The following is a 16,622-nucleotide window of genomic DNA, read 5'->3' as shown; positions in this document are numbered from 1 at the left end:
GGGTAGGGGGTCGTGGCTCTGGGGGGGGTAGGGGGTCGTGGCTCTGGGGGGGGTAGGGGGTCGTGGCTCTGGGGGGGGTAGGGGGTCGTGGCTCTGGGGGGGGTAGGGGGTCGTGGCTCTGGGGGGGGTAGGGGGTCGTGGCTCTGGGGGGGGTAGGGGGTCGTGGCTCTGGGGGGGGTAGGGGGTCGTGGCTCTGGGGGGGTAGGGGGTCGTGGCTCTGGGGGGGGTAGGGGGTCGTGGCTCTGGGGGGGGGTAGGGGGTCGTGGCTCGGGGGGGTTAGGGGGTCGTGGCTCGGGGGGGTTAGGGGGTCGTGGCTCGGGGGGCGGGGGGGTGGGGTAGGGGGTCGTGGCTCTGGGGGCGGGGGGGGTGGGGTAGGGGATCGTGGCTCTGGGGGCGGGGGGGGGTAGGGGGTCGTGGCTGTGGCTGTCGGGTTTGGTGTGACACTCCTGCGCGGGTTGAAGGCAGAGTGGAACACAGGATTTCTCGGAGAGGGGTGAGGCTGGAAGTGGTTCCGGGTTTGTGTGTGTCTCTGTCTTGTTGCAGGATGTAAATTCGTCAGCAGCGAAACCGATCAAACCCAAGAATCGGGACAAGAGGGTAGGAAACCTACACTTTGCCTCTTGCTTTCTCTTGGCTGAGGCTGAGATTGGTCAGTTACCCTGGGATCTTCCTGTGTCTCTTTTTGCAGCGTTCCAGTCGTGTTCTGATCGACCGCCCTCCGGTCGCTCCCAGGAGGTCGCGCTCTCTCTCTTTTGACCAGCCTGGGGACGGGCTGACTTCCACACCCGGAAAGGTAATCAGTTCCTGGTTTCCGGTGGGGATTGGGATGAGCTGCCTGAGATTCCTGGGTAAGGATTGGGGATGTTGAAGGGGTGCGGCGGGGGGGGGATGTTTTGGTGGATTGTTGCAGTGACTATGAACCAGTGCTGTTTGGTTCTAGATCCACCAGGTTTACTCCAGATTTTGAATATCTCGATCTCCACCTTCTGTCCAAGGATGTTACTGAATTCTCCAATCTATTCTCCCCTGGTGTTGGTGATGAGGGACATCACTCCTTCCCTGAAATATGGCCAGAGTGGATTCATTGCTGTCCTGAGGTTGAAGCAGTGTTTACTGTAACGTGTGTTGTTTTTTTATACGCTGTCCCTGGTAGAAAACCCAGGGTTTTTTATCTCAATCTGTCTGCCACCATCAGTGATACAGAGCACGTATACCCCCAGACCCCACATTCCTACCCCTGTACCATTGTGCTGTCGTCTGGAATCGGTATGTTTTGCAGAGAAGTGGATTGTTCGGAATGTGGATTCCAATTAAGATATTCAGCAGCAGGATTTTGAGAGTTTAAAAGTAAAGGTTATTTATTCCCAGACATTGCCCTGATTCAGGTTTAAGCAGCAGCACACAGTGCAGATCGTGCATGGTTCCAGATTACTGCGACCTCAGTTTCTGATTCACGATTTACGGTCACGCAGCCCCACGATTTCCGAGATGAACTTTGAAACTGGGATGGATTAAATATCTGATGATTTGCCGTTAGTTTGAGCCTGGATTTTGTACTGGCCACTGGTTCTAATGGATCTGAGGGTGATGAAAGTGCAAGCCCTGAAACCAGCATCCATCACATACTGAGGCACAAGTGCAGGTATGTCACCTTGATGCAAAGGGAGGTGGATCCTGACTATTGATTTTTGAAAATCCCTTTTTGTCCGGAATGAACAGACAGGCAGTTGGGAAACTCCATGGTTTTTAGGAGTTGGCCCATCTTTGAACAGTGAGATTTGTGAATTCCAGATGTGGCTGAGAGCCTCGTCTATGTTTGTATTTAATTAAGGATTTGATGTGGTCTATAGTAAAAATTATAACATTCATATCGTCTGTAGCGGCCACCTTTAACAGCCGGTTTATGTCCAATGTTGGGATATATTAAGTGCTCCTGATGGGTGTCTCTACCCAGCATGGGAGAACCCTTTGATTTTAATTGTTTTTCCAACAAAAATGTTTCCCTTCACCGTCTCTGCACCAGATGTCACCTTTGATTACCCTGTTTATTCCCTATCGGACTCTGTGTTTCTCTATCTCCTGGTTCAAATACGTTTTGTTCAGGGATAAATTAGGGAATTGTGGCCTGCATTATATCGGGGAAAGCATGATCTGAACACAGACCCCACCCCCCCCCTTGGGAACTCTTAATCTTGTTCAGCTCTGAAAAACAGCAGTTTACCACTAACCGATTACTCCTGTTTCCTCTCTCTCTCACTCCCCTCCAATCTATGCTGCTTATTATCTGGCACTTTACCAAATGCCGTTTTGTAATTCCATGAGCATCTCATCAGAAACATACCATCAAATTTAACGCTATTCTGTCTGATTTTTTTTTTACAAAAATATTTGAGTTGTGGGCATCACTGGCTCTACGGACTTCCTACAGAAACTCAGCACACATGGAGCAGTTGAACTGGCAACACTCCTCCTCACAATGGCTGTCTCGGCTCTCTACACCAGCATCCTCCACCACCACCACATTGCTGCAACTGCCTCAGTACTCAACGCCGATAACCGCCAATCTCCAGATTTTACAATTCATCCGCTTCATCTTGGACCAGAATGTCTTCACCTTCAACAACCAGTTTTTCATCCAGACACACAGGACAGCCATGGGGACCAAATTCGCACCTCAATATGCCAACATCTTCATGCACAGGTTCGAACAAGACTTCTTCACCACACAGAATCTTCAACCAATGCTATACACTAGATACATCAGTGACATCTTCTTCCTTTGGCCTCATGGTGAACAATCACTGAAACAACTATATGATGATATCAACAAGTTCCATCCCACCATCAGACTCACCATGGATTACTCTCCGGAATCGGTTGCATTCTTGGACACACGCATCTCCATTAAGGACGGTCACCTCAGCACCTCACTGTACCGCAAGCCCACAGACAATCTCACAATGCTCCACTTCTCCAGTTTCCACCCTAAACATGTTAAAGAAGCCATTCCCTATGGACAAGCCCTCCGTATACACAGGATTTGCTCAGATGAGGAGGATCGTGACAGACACCTCCAGACCCTGAAAGATGCCCTCATAAGAACAGGATATGGCGCTCGACTCATAGATCGGCAGTTCCGATGCACCACAGCGAAAAACTGCACCGATCTCCTCAGAAGACAAACACGGGACACAGTGGACAGAGTACCCTTCGTCATCCAGTACTTCCCCGGAGCGGAGAAGCTACGACATCTTCTCCGGAGTCTTCAACATATCGTTGATGAAGACGAACATCTCGCCAGGGCCATCCCCACACCCCCACTTCTTGCCTTCAAACAACCACACAACCTCAAACAGACCACTGTCCGCAGCAAACTACCCAGCCTTCAGGAGAACAGTGACCACAACACCACACAACCCTGCCACAGCAACCTCTGCAAGACATGCCGGATCATCGACATGGATACCATCATCACACGTGAGAATACCATCCACCAGGTACACAGTAAATACTCTTGCAACTCGGCCAACGTTGTCTACCTGATATCCTTTCCTGCAGCGTGTCCCAAGGCATGGTACATTGGGGAGACCATGCAGACGCTACGACAACGGATGAATGAACATCACTCGACAATCACCAGGCAAGACTGTTCTCTTCCTGTTGGCGAACACTTCAGCAGTCACGGGCATTCGGCCTCTGATCTTCGGGTAAACATTCTCCAAGGCAGCCTTCACGACACACGACAGCGCAGAGTCGCTGAGCAGAGACTGATAGCCAAGTTCCGCACACGAGGACAGCCTCAACCAGGATCCTGGGTTCATGTCACACTATCTGTAACCCCTGTGACTTGTCTGGACTTGTAAAATCTCACTAACTGTCCTGTCTGGAGACAATACACATCTCTTTAAACTGTGCTTAACCCTCTCTCCACTAACATTGTCTGTACCTTTTTAAGACTTGATTAGCTGTAGAGAATCGCATTCCAATCATTATTTTGTAAATTGAGTTTGTGTCTTTATTTGCCCTGTTTGTGAACAGAACTCCCACTCACCTGATGAAGGGGCAGCAGTCTGAAAGCTTGTGCTGCCAAATAAACCTATTGGACTTTAACCTGGTGTAGTGAGACTTCTTACTGTGTTTACCCCAGTCCAACACCAGCACCTCCACATCATCACTGGCTGGGCCAGCATTTATTGCCCATCCCTAATTGCCCCTTGAGAAGGTGGTGGTGAGCTGCCTTCATGAATCACTGGGTGTACCTACACCACATGGATTGCACAGTGCTGTCAGGGAGGGAGTTCCAGGATTTCGTCCCCGCGATATCCCAAGGAATCGAGATGGAAAAGGACGATCCTAAAGGAAAGATGTGAGCTGTGCTGGGTGTGACCATGGAAGATCTCCCGAAATGACGTGTGAGAGAGATTGTGAAATTGCAAAGTCAGGCAGCTGCCTGGCCAACTCCGAAAAGTGTGTGTGTTGTACAGAAAGCAGGGTTTATTTTAAAATGTATAGAATGGGAGAGAGAGAAGGCACATCCCAGCGCTTCCCTACAGCAGTGAGATTGTCTTGTGCTAAATAGATTTTGTACTTCACAAATCTATTCAAGATTGTTGCTGAAGATGGTGTGTGTTTGTGAGTTTAACTAAATTGGAAGTATTTGTGGGGATGTTCTGAGACTAATTTTAACCACGTGTGTTTCAGTTTTTTTTTGTTTCTGTTTAAATGTAATATTTAAAATCCCCAAAGGTGTTACTACAGTTTATGGCTTCAGACTTCAGAACATATATCTTCTTCTCAGGGGTACAAGAGTTAGGATAGCTTGCTGCATTTCCCTTTTATGATTTGTTCACCTGACAACGACCCACTTGTCGGATCGTGGCACGGCCGATGGTAATTAGTGGGTTTCCTTGCCCGTGTGTTGACCTGATGCCACCAGATGTCGTTGGGTCCGGTGTCAATGCTGAGGATTCCCGGGGCAACCCCCTCCTGACTGTATAGCACAGTGCCGCCTGCATCTCTCCTGCTTTTGGGATGGGACACATTCCGGAATGGTAAGTTTCTGTATGATACCGTCAGGCTCTGACTAGCCTGAATGACAGCTCCCCAATTTTGGCATCAGCTCCCAGATGTTATTGAGAAGGACTTTGGGTTGACAGTGTTGCTGGTGTCAGTTACACTTCCAATACTGATGTCAGATGATCTGCCTGGTACAGTTCTGTGAAGTCACATTGGATTGTTTAATTTTGCTCCACAGATGCTGAATTTATCGCCATGATACCATTTTTACGTCTTTTGTTAGCTGCCAGTTTTCTCTCCTACTTACCATTTGCTTCTTTCTTTCACATCTCCTCTGAAGTTTCTATAAGCAGCCTGACTGTATTATCAATCTCTCATCAGAATACTTATTCATTCTGCTCTCAATTTTGAGAGCTCTGGATTTGTTTGCCCTACATGCCCCCTGCTGAGATAAGTGGAGTCTAAGGTTTCTCCTCAAGAAGCTGCCCATTGTTCAGTTGTAGGTTTGTCTGCCAGTCCCTGGACAGGGTCCATTCTTGTCCTGTTGACGTTGATCTTTCTTTCCCTCTCCTCCAAGTAAATTGTACCTTGCTTACCTAAGCTTTCTGATAACATCCCTGTCATGTTCTCCTGTCAACACTTGATTCGGCCTGCCTCATTTCCAAGAACCAAGTCTAATAGTCTTTTCATTAGGTCAGAAACTTAACTGATGTAGAACATTGTCCTCAACACTCTGTGTCCTTTACACGACCTCTATCACAACCCATATTAGGATAATTAAAAGTCCCAGTTATAGATTTGCAAAGAAGTTGTGCATCTCTCCCTAATGTGTTCCTCTGTCTTTCCCACGAGTTGGAGGTTATATTTCTGTGTGTGAGAAGGTCACTATGGGGCAGGAAAGTTTTTTTTCCTGATGTTGTGACCAATATTAATCCTGGCTGGCATCACATTAACACATGATTGGGTCATTAACACGTTTCTGCTTGTGGGATCTTGCTGTGTACAAATTGCTGACTGCGTTTCCTCCATGATACGGTGATTACACTGCAAAAGGTATTCAGTTGGCTGGAAATACTCTGGTAGTCCTGAAGGGTGCTATAGAAATGCAAATCTGTTGTTGATTTTTCCAGGATGGTGATGCAGTGGACAGTAAAACAGGGAGTGTGTGCGAGGGCCACACGGACTCTCCGAGGGAACGAGTTCGTCGCCGGCATGTAGAGTGGAACAGGCAACTCCCCAGCTTGGCAGGTTTGTGGATCAGAGAAGGGGGAGGATCGGGACACTTCCCGGGATCACTAACTTCTTCCTTCCCAGCTTCTGATCCTGGGCTTGGCGACACCCCATTCACCCCTGACCTCTGACCCCTGACCCCGCAACACTCAAATTTTCACCTTTTTTGCCAATTCCCTCCATAACCTCCCCCTCTCACTTTGTAATCTCCCCCCCAACCTCCCTGTAATCCTCCCCCCTCCCTTACACTCCTCGGGCCACCTGAGAATCCCCACTCCCTTCATACTTGGGGCCATCTCTCCCAAATCTTCCCTCTCCCCCCATGCTGCCTTTGTGGACCCCCCCCTGCCCCAAGCCATTAACAATCTGCTTCTAATTCACGTTGAAAAGACCCCCAGAATGTTTTTTAATTTAATTCCTTCCCCTCCCCCTCCTCCTCCAGAATAGATTAACTTGCCAAACCCCCCCCCCCCCCCCCCCCCCCCCCCAATTCTCTCTCCGCTCCGAACATGAGTGTTTGGGGTAACGCCTGCCTTTCAGGATCGATCTGATCCTCTACACAGCTGCCAGGAACTGAGGCGTGACAGTGGTTGCTAATTGCAGAGAAAGATCCACACCGTTAGTATCTGAAGTGACACCAGTGTGGCGAACTGGGAAACTCGATTTAATTTCCGTTACAGAACAGATTCCAGAGAAGCGCGTTGTGGAAAACCGACGAACCCTCCTGACTGCCCCGACACCTCCCGATCCATTCACAACCCCTGGGAAGGCAGCTCAAAGCAGACCCCACAACTTCGTCTCCAAAACGGTAAGATGGCACACTCCGATTGGGCTGGTGCCGCTGAGATTAGGAGGGAGATGAGCCAATGTATCATCTTTATCCGAGGGTGGAGAGAGGCGGAAATCGGGAAGCTAAGGGTCAGTCACTGGGAAAATACTGGGAAAATTCCGGAATCTATTAATGAGGTTCCAGAAGGATATTTGAATCATAAGCGATGAGATAGAATCGACATTGCTACACGGAAGAATAATTTGACGGAATTCTCCCATCCCGCCTGCCACGGGAATCGTAGCGGGCGGAATGTGTCAAGAATCCATTAACCTCGGGCAGGATTCTCCAGTTTTGAGGCGGGCGTGGCTGGAGAATCCCGGCTGATGAGTGAGCTTTGAGGAAGTAACAGGCAGGGTGGATAAAGGGGATTCTGTAGATGTGGGAATCCACCAGTCCAGGGCCTGCTGCACAGGACGAGGCCACACGGTGCAGCGGGTGTTAGGGAGGATGATTTAAACTGCCCTGATTTCCCCACCACCTCCCCAGACTGAAAGGAGTTTCTCGTCCTGAGTTCCCCCCTTCTGAAACAGTAGCAGATTTTCCCCAGTTCTCTGAATCTCTCTCAACCAACCACAGGTAAGATAAAATAAAAGTGTTGGTGTATTTTTACATGTGCGAGTGAGGTTTGGCATCTTCAACCCCTTCTCGCTTGTGTAAATGCAGAGAGTTCAGGGCTCGACCAAAATAAAAACAAAGCCTGTGTTCAGAGTCAGAAGTCTAATGGAAAGCTCCTCGCAGTGCACTAATTACAGAGTGATCCGTCTTTCCAGAGAGGTTTCCTCAATGGGAAAAGCCCAGTGCAGAGACTGAGCCTTGGGAGATAGGAGTCACGAGGTTCCAGCTGTTGGCAGGTTTGACGAGGGTCAGAGTTCCTTCTGCTGCCACCAGTTTGAAAGACGGACAGGCTGTTACCTGGAGCCCGGTTCATTTTGGAGATCAAACAATAACTGCTGGAGTTCAGCTCCGCCGTGTGGCTTGGGAAGGTCATGTGACAAACCTCCCATCACTCCTCGATGTTGGATAAAGGCTGGAATCCTGAAATCAAGATTTCCTTTTGTTCCTGGACACTGGTTTTGTGTTGGCTAAATGAGGCTCACTTACTGAAACCGTTGTGTTTAGAATAGTTAATGCTCAGGTCGATAGCTCCGTTTATTGGAGGATGAGGACGTGCATAATGACTTTCCAACTGACTGGGACACACAGCCCTCCTCTCCGGGGCTGGGACAGAGGGATCTGTGTCCTGGTACAAATTGGTTTTCAGGTAGAGCTGGTGATTAAGAAGGTAAATGAATGTTGCCTTTTATTGCAAAGGGAATGGAATATCAAAGTTGAGTTGTTTTGTTTATACAGGGTATTAGTGAGGCCACATCTGGAGTATTGTCTCCCCACTTGAGAAATGACACTAGAAGCAGTTCACCAAACGTGGGCTGGAGGGGACAAGGGTGAACTAGGGAGCAGGGGGGGCAAGGGTGAGCTAGGGAGCAAAGGTTGGGCGAGGGTGAGCGGGGGGGCGAGGGTTGGGTGAGGCTGAGGTGATTTTGTTGAAACAAATTGGATGGTGAGGTGGAGGTTTGACAGCTTCTGGGCGGATATTTCTCCTGGTGGGAGAGGCTAGGGTTCGGGACCTCTTGGTGAAGATGGAGGAAATTCTTTGAGGTCTGAGTGTTGGTGGAGCTCTGGCCCAATGAATAGAAGGCAGAGGTGGGTGGATTTGTGATTAATAAGGGAGTCAAAACCGGGGGTCTGGGGAATGTACCGTTCGGGCCACAGTCACACCAGCTGTGACCTTGTCGATTGGCGGAGGAGGCTTGAGGAGACAGCAATTTAACATTTTGTTGTGAAATACAATCCCTGGTCAGTCCGACAGCTAATTCCGTATCGCCATGCTGACCATCCAGCTGCTCCTGTGTCTGACGCTGGCTTCTCTTGTGTGTCTCAGGTCATTATGCCGGAGGTGTGCGTTCCCTGTGGGAAACGGATCAGATTTGGGAGGATGGCGCTGAAGTGTCGTTTCTGCAATGTGGTGTCACACCCAGACTGTAAGGATCGATGTCCCGCACTTTGTGCCCCCAATTTCACTCTGACCTCTGTCAAAAATGGCCAGGTAAGGATAGTAGGACTAGGGGGCACAGCCGCAAGATAATGGGGGAGGGGGGGGGGGGGGTGCAGTTTGGAACGGAGTTGAGGAGGAACTTCTTCACTCAAAGGGTGGTGAATCTCTGGAATTCTCTGCCCGTTGAAGTGGTGGAGGCTGCCTCGCTAAATATTTTTAAGACGCGGGTTGATGGGTTTTTGATAAGAGAGGGAATTAAGGGTTATGGGGAGAGGGCGGGAAAGTGGAACTGATCCACTTCAGATCAGCCATGATCTTATTGAATGGCGGGGCAGGCTCGAAGGGCTGGATGGCCGACTCCTGCTCCTATTTCTTATGTTAGGTAAGGAACCGGATGGAAGAATTCCTCACATTGTCTCTGCAACAACAACAACTCGCCTTTGAATCTGAAACAAAACAGAAAATACTCAAGATTTGTCTTTTTGTCCAAGATATCTTTGTCAATTTCTCTCCTTTTCTCCAGCTCCACCCACCTGTGGTTCTCAAACCCCTTCTCGCCCTGGCCGCAACAGTACACTGCTTGTTCCACTATATATCATGATCATGGCTGATTGTCCAACTCAATAGCCTAATCCTGCTTTCTCCCCATAATCTTTGATCCCATTTGACCCGAGTGCTGTATCCAGACACCTCTTGAATATATTCAACATTTCAGCGTCAGCTATTTCCTGTGATAATGAAGAAATGTCTCAACGTCCTAAATTGTCTACCCTGAATCCTCAGACTCCGGACTCCCCACCATTGAGAATATCCTCCCTGTATCTACCCTGTCTAATCCTGCTAGAACTTTCTACGTCTCTGAGATTCCAACCACCACCACCACCACATTTTGTCTTCAGTGAAAACAATCCTAACCTGGTCAATCTCTCCTCATACATCAGTCCCACCATCCCTGGAATCAGCCTGGTAAACCTTCACTGCTCTCCCTCAAGAACAAGAACATCCTTCTTCAGAAAAGAACAAAGAACAAAAACAGCCCGGGAAACAGACCAACGAGCCCACGCCGCCATCTTAACACCACCCCTCCACCCATGACCCCTGTCTAATGTTTTATGGCCATCCACATTGAGGGAAACTGATTTAGGAACAATTTATTCCTGCCAATCAGCCGAACAGCACATCTTTGGGGTGTGGGAGGAAACTGCAGCACCCTGAGAAAACCCATGCAAGCACGGGGAGAATGCGCAAACTCTCGCAGACACCGACCCAAATCCATGTGTCTTCACAGCAAACAGTGATAGTCACTGAGCTGTCGTGCTGCCCAGTATCTGGTCCAGTTTAGGCACACACTAACGACGTGAAGCACTAGGCCAATCTCGAACAACCAAGAGCAGCCGCAGTACGACCCATTGTGTGTATGCCCCTCGTTGGACACAAGGTGGACCGACTTAAAACCTGTGAATGAAAAGAGAAAAAACATTATTCTCATACCATATCCATTTACCTTACCAGGGATGCCCCAATGCTAATGACCTTTATTTAAAACAATCTCCGATATCCACCCATCTCCAACCCACTCATGTGCCTGTCTAAGTTACTCTTAAATGACTCTAGCATGTTTGCCTCCACCACCTTACTTGGCAGAGCATTCCATACCCCCACTACCCTCTGTGTGAAAAACCTCCCTCTAATATCTGTGTTATACCTCTCCCCCCTCACCTTAAGCCCGTGGCCCCTTGTCCTGTGTGTCTCTATCACAGGAAATAGCTTATCTCTGTTTACTCTATCTACACCTAAACTGCACACAATACTCTAGGTGTAGCCTCACCAAGGCCCTGTATAATTGTAACAACACATCCCTGCTCCTGTACTCGAAACCTCTTGCAATGAAGACCAACATACCATTTACCTTCTTTACCGCCTGCTGCACCTGCACGCTTACCTTTAGTGACTGATGCACAAGGACACCCAGGTCCCTCTGCACACTCCCCTCTCCCAATTTACAGCCATTCAGGTAGTAATCTGCCTTCTTGTTATTCACTTTTTGGAAGCAAAAATCTCATTTATCCAAATTATACTGCATCTGACATTAATCTGTCCACTCACCCAACCTGTCCAGATCATTCTGAAGGATCTCTGCATCCTCGTCACAGTTCACCCTCCCACCCAACTTGGTATCATCTGCAAACTTTGAGATGTTACATTTTGTTCCCTCATCCAAATCATTAATATACATTGTGAATAGCTGGGGTCCCAGCACCAATCCCTGTGGCAGCCCCACTAGTTACTGCCGGCCAATGTGAAAAGCACCCATTAATTCCTACTCTTTGTTTCCTCTCTGCCAACCAGTTTTCTATCCATCTCAGTACACTTCCCCCAATCCCAGGCGCTTTAATCTCTCTTGATAATCTTTTATGTGGGACTTTGTCAAACGCTTTCTGAAAGTCCAAATATATCCATCTACTGGTCCTCCCTTGTCAACTCTACAATTTACATCTTCAAAGAATTCCAACACATTTGTCAAGCCTGATTTCCCCTTCATAAATCCATGCTGACTGTGTCTGATCCTGCTGCTGCTTTCTAAATGCTCTGCTATTGATAATGGATTCAGTTTTCCCCATTAACAATGTTAAGCTTGCTGATCTATAATTCCCTGTTTTCCCTCTGCCTCCTTTTTGAATTTTGGAGTGACATTCGCCACCCTCCAATCTGCAGGGACTGTTCTGAGTCTATAGAATCTGAGAGGATGATCAACAATGCATCCACTATTTCTAGAGCCTCTTCCTTAAGTACTCTGGGATGTAGATTATCAGGTCCTGGGGATTTATCCACCTTCAATCCCATCAACTTTCCCAGCACCATTTCCCTACTAATATTGATCTCCCTCAGTTCTTCCTTCTCACTATATCTTGCATTCTCCAACATTTCTGGTATTTGGTTTGTGTCCTCTTTTGTGAAGACAGAACCAAAGTTTGTATTCAGTCATTTGGCTATTTCTTTCTCCCCTATTATACATTCCCCCATTTCTGTCTGTAGGGGACCTACATTTGTCTTCACCAACCTCTTTCTCTTCACGTATCTATAGAAACTCTGGTCAGTCTTTATGTTCCCTGCAAGGTAACTTTCATACTGTATTTTCCCCTTCTTAATCAATCCCTTGGTCCTTCTTTGCTGAATTCTAAACTGCTCCCAATCCTCAGACCTAATATTTTTCTTGGCCAATTGATATGTTTCTTCCTTGGATCTCTCTAATTTCCTTTGTAAGCCATGGATTGGCCCTCTTTTGCTCTTGTGTCAGACAGGAATAAACAGTTGCTGCAGTTCCCCCATGCGTTCCCTGAATGTTTCCATTGCCTATCCACTGTCATCCCTTTAAATAACTCTCCCCAATCTATCAAGGCCAACTCACGCCTCATATCCTTATAGTTTCCTTCATTAAGATTCAGTTCCCTAGTCTCCAAATCAACTCCTTCACTCTCCATCTTGAGAAATTCTCTCATGTTCTGGCCTCTGATCCCCAAGGGGTCTCATACAGCTAGATTGGCAATGATTCCACAGCACCCAGTCTAAGGTGGCCTGCTCTCTAGTTGGTTCCTCCACATATTGGTCAAGAAAACCATCCCGTATACACTGCAGGAATTCCTCCTCTACGGCATTGTGGCTAATTTGATTTGCCCAATTCATGTGCAGATTAAAATCACCCATGATCACCGATATTCCCTTATCACATAGATCTCTAATTCCATGTTTAATGCCATTCCCAACAGCACCACTGCAGTTTAGGGGTCTATATCTGACACATACAGACTTCACATTGTCAGAGTTAATAACCTTTCTCACTATTGTGATAATTCCCTCTTTAACCAGCCGCGCCACTCCACCCCCTTTTCCTTTATGCCTGTCCTTCCTAAATACTGAATACCCCGGTACATTCAGTTCCCATCTCTGGTCACCCTGCAACCATGTCTCTGTAATCCCAATTATATCGTACACATTTACATCCAGCTGTATGATTAGTTCATCCACTTTATTGTGAATGCTCCGTGCATTAAGGCACAGAGCCTTTAAGCTGGTCTGTTTTGTATCACCCCGCCCTGTGTAAATCTCATCCCATTTCCAGTTTTTATTTGCTCTGATGAAGGGTCATCCAGACTGGAAAATGTTGGCTCTCTCCTCCCTCCACAGATGCTGAGATTTTCCAGCATTTTCTGGTTTTGTCTCCAGAACCTTGATTGGATGATTATTGAACATTATTTATTTAATGCCGAATAAAACAAAATCCTGTGGGTGCCGGGAATCTGAAATATTCAATTTAAACTCTCCCACTTACCAAACGCGGAACTTGTATCCGGTTCCCTGGTAGTGTGCAGTTTTATTAACTCTCTCGGATGTTGCAGGTTTGCTGAGTTTATCCTGCATTTTCTGCTTTAATTTCCTTATTGAGTTCGGAGATATTGGGCCTGGAATAAAATCAGACGTTAAGGTGCTGGGGAAATGGATAGAGCAGGGTCAGGAATGGTTGTTGCAGGTTCCGGGGTTCAAATGCTTCAGTCGGAGTAGAGAAGGTGGTGGTGGTGGTGGTGGGAGCATTATTAGTCAAGGATTGTATCACAGTATCAGAGAGGAAGTTTGATGAGGACTTGTCTGTTGAGGTAGTATGGGCTGAGGTTAGAAATAGGAGAGGAGAGGTCACCCTGTTGGGAGTCTTTTATAGACCTCCTAAAAGTTCTAGAGAGGTTGAGGAAAGGATTGCGGAGACGATCCTGGTTAGGAGTGAAAGTAATAGGGTAATTGTTATGGGGGACTTTAACTTTACTAATATTGATTGGAATTGCTATAGCTCTAGCTCATTAGAGGGGTCAGTTTTTGTACAAAGCGTGCAGGAAGGTTTTTTGACTCAGTATGTAGATAGGCCAACTAGAGGTGAGGCTATATTGGATCTCGTCCTGGGAAATGAGCCAGACCAGGTGCTAGACTTGGAAGTTGGTGTGCATTTTGGTGATAGTGATCACAATTCGGTTACGTTCACCTTAGTGATGGAAAGGGATAGGCATGAACCTCGGGTCAGTAGTTTTAGCTGGGGGAAGGGTAATTATGAGGCTATTAGGAGAGAATTAGGAAGCATTGGTTGGACTAGGAGACTACAGGGGCTGGGAACGTCCGAAATGTGGAATTTTTTCAAGGAGCAGCTACTGCGAGTCCTTGATATGTATGTCCCTGTCAGGCAAGGAGGAAATGGTTGAGCAAGGGAACTGTGGTGCACTAAAATAGTTGTTTCGCTGGTTAAAAGGAAAAAGGAGGCTTATGTCAGGATGAGACTTGAGGGCTCAGGTAGTGCACTGGAAAGCTTTAGATTGGCTAGGAGGGAGTTAAAGAGTGAGTTAAGAAGAGCTAAAAGAGGACATGAGAAGACTTTGGCTGATAGGATTAAGGAGAATCCTAAGGCGTTCTATAGGTATGTTAAGAACAGAAGATTGGTTAGGGCAAGATTAGGACCAGTTAGAGACAGCAGTGGGAAGTTATGTGTGGAACCGGAAGAGATTGGAGAGGCATTGAACCAATATTTCTCTTCGGTGTTCACACAGGGGGACATAAATGTAGCTGTGGAGAACACTGGGTTACAGGGTTGTAAACTGGACAGTATTGCAGTTGATAAGGAGGATGTGCTAGATATTCTTGAGGGTTTGAAAATAGATAAGTCCCCTGGGCCGGACGGGATTTACCCTAGGATTCTCTGGGAGGCAAGAGAGGCGATTGCAGAGCCTCTGGCTCTGATCTTCAGGTCGTCGTTGGTCACAGGTATAGTGCCAGAAGATTGGAGGATAGCGAATGTTGTCCCATTGTTTAAGAAGGGGATCAGAGACTTCCCTGGGAATTATAGACCGGTGAGTCTTACTTCTGTTGTAGGCAAAGTTTTAGAAAAAATTATTAGGGATAGGATTTATAGTTATTTAGAGAGTAATGAATTGATTGGAGATAGTCAGCATGGTTTTGTGGAGGGTAGGTCGTGCCTTACTAACCTTATTGAGTTTTTTTGAGAAAGTGACCAAAGAGGTGGATGGGGGTAAGGCAGTTGACGTGGTACATATGGACTTTAGTAAGGCGTTTGATAAGGTTCACCATGGAAGGCTTCTGCAGAAAATGCAGATGTATGGGATTGGGGGTAATCTAGGAAATTGGATCAGGAATTGGCTAGCAGATAGGAGACAGAGGGTGGTGGTTGATGGAAAGTATTCGTCATGGAGTTCGGTTACAAATGGTGTGCCTCAGGGATCTGTTTTGGGGCCACTGCTGTTTGTAATTTTTATTAATGATCTGGATGAGGGTATAGTTGGGTGGATTAGTAAATTTGCTGATGACACCAAAGTCGGAGGAGTGGTAGATAGTGAAGAGGGGTGTCATAGTTTACAGAGAGACTTGGACAAGTTGCAGAGCTGGGCCGAGAGGTGGCAAATGGAGTTTAATGCGGAAAAGTGTGAGGTAATTCACTTTGGCAGGAATAACAAATGTGTAGAGTATAGGGCTAACGGTAGGACTCTGAATAGTGTTGATGAACAGAGGGATCTAGGTGTATGTGTACATAGATCCCTGAAAGTTGGGAATCAAGTAGATAAGGTAGTTAGGAAGGCATACGGTGTCTTGGCGTTTATTGGTAGGGGGATTGAATTTAGGAGTTGCAGCGTCATGTTGCAACTGTACACAACTCTGGTGCGGCCGCACTTGGAGTACTGTGTGCAGTTCTGGTCCCCACATTACAGGAAGGATGTGGAGGCATTGGAGAGGGTGCAGAGGAGGTTTACCAGGATGTTGCCTGGTATGGAGGGGAGGTCCTATGAGGAGAGACTGAGGGATTTGGGGTTGTTTTCGTTAGAAAGAAGGCGGCTGCGAGGGGATCTTATTGAAACATATAAGATGATTAGAGGTTTAGATAGGGTGGACAGTGATAGCCTTTTTCCTCGGATGGAGAAAGCTAGCACGAGGGGGCATAGCTTTAAATTAAGGGGTGGTAGTTATAGGACAGATGTCAGGGGTAGGTTCTTTACCCAGAGGGTGGTGAGGGATTGGAATGCCCTGCCTGCTGCAGTTGTAAATGCGCCTAGGTTGGGGGCGTTTAAGAGATCTGTGGATAGGTTTATGGATGGAAGGGGATTGGTTTAGGTTAGAGGGTCATTGGCTTTTTAATTGGTCGGTGCAACATCGTGGGCCGAAGGGCCTGTTCTGCGCTGTTATGTTCTATGTTCTAAATTCTAAATGGGATAGTGAGGGAGAGTGGGTCTGAGTGATTCTGGAGCTCTGGGTCAAGACTCCTGAAGGTTTGGCAGCCAATTTGGAAATGGAAATTTTGGGTCTCCGAGGGCCAGTGTTCGAGGAGGGTGGAGTGACTGAGAATTGTAGGGCTGGAGGAGACGGTGGAGGGATTTGAAATTGAGGTTTAAAAACGAAGACGTTGGGAGCAGGAGCTGATGCAGGACAGTGTGAATGAGGGAGGGG

General features: G+C 47.5%; 1 protein-coding gene across 1 annotated transcript in view; it reads left to right on the top strand.

The window, feature by feature from the left end:
- LOC145350234 (rac GTPase-activating protein 1-like) overlaps positions 1-16,622 on the top strand; it is a 40,767-nt gene that overhangs the window by 13,077 nt on the left and 11,068 nt on the right. The window contains exons 5-9 of the mRNA XM_080199295.1: positions 544-597; positions 689-793; positions 6,147-6,264; positions 6,927-7,054; positions 9,018-9,182. Coding sequence (XP_080055421.1) covers positions 544-597; positions 689-793; positions 6,147-6,264; positions 6,927-7,054; positions 9,018-9,182 — 570 coding nt within the window. The remainder of the gene's footprint in view (positions 1-543; positions 598-688; positions 794-6,146; positions 6,265-6,926; positions 7,055-9,017; positions 9,183-16,622) is intronic.

This window comes from Carcharhinus amblyrhynchos, chromosome 11 (assembly GCF_965287045.1).
Source record: "Carcharhinus amblyrhynchos chromosome 11, sCarAmb.v2.hapA, whole genome shotgun sequence".
Lineage (NCBI taxonomy): Eukaryota > Metazoa > Chordata > Chondrichthyes > Carcharhiniformes > Carcharhinidae > Carcharhinus > Carcharhinus amblyrhynchos.
The sequence above is the reverse complement of the archived record's forward strand: the minus strand, read 5'-3'. Positions and strand labels throughout refer to the sequence as shown.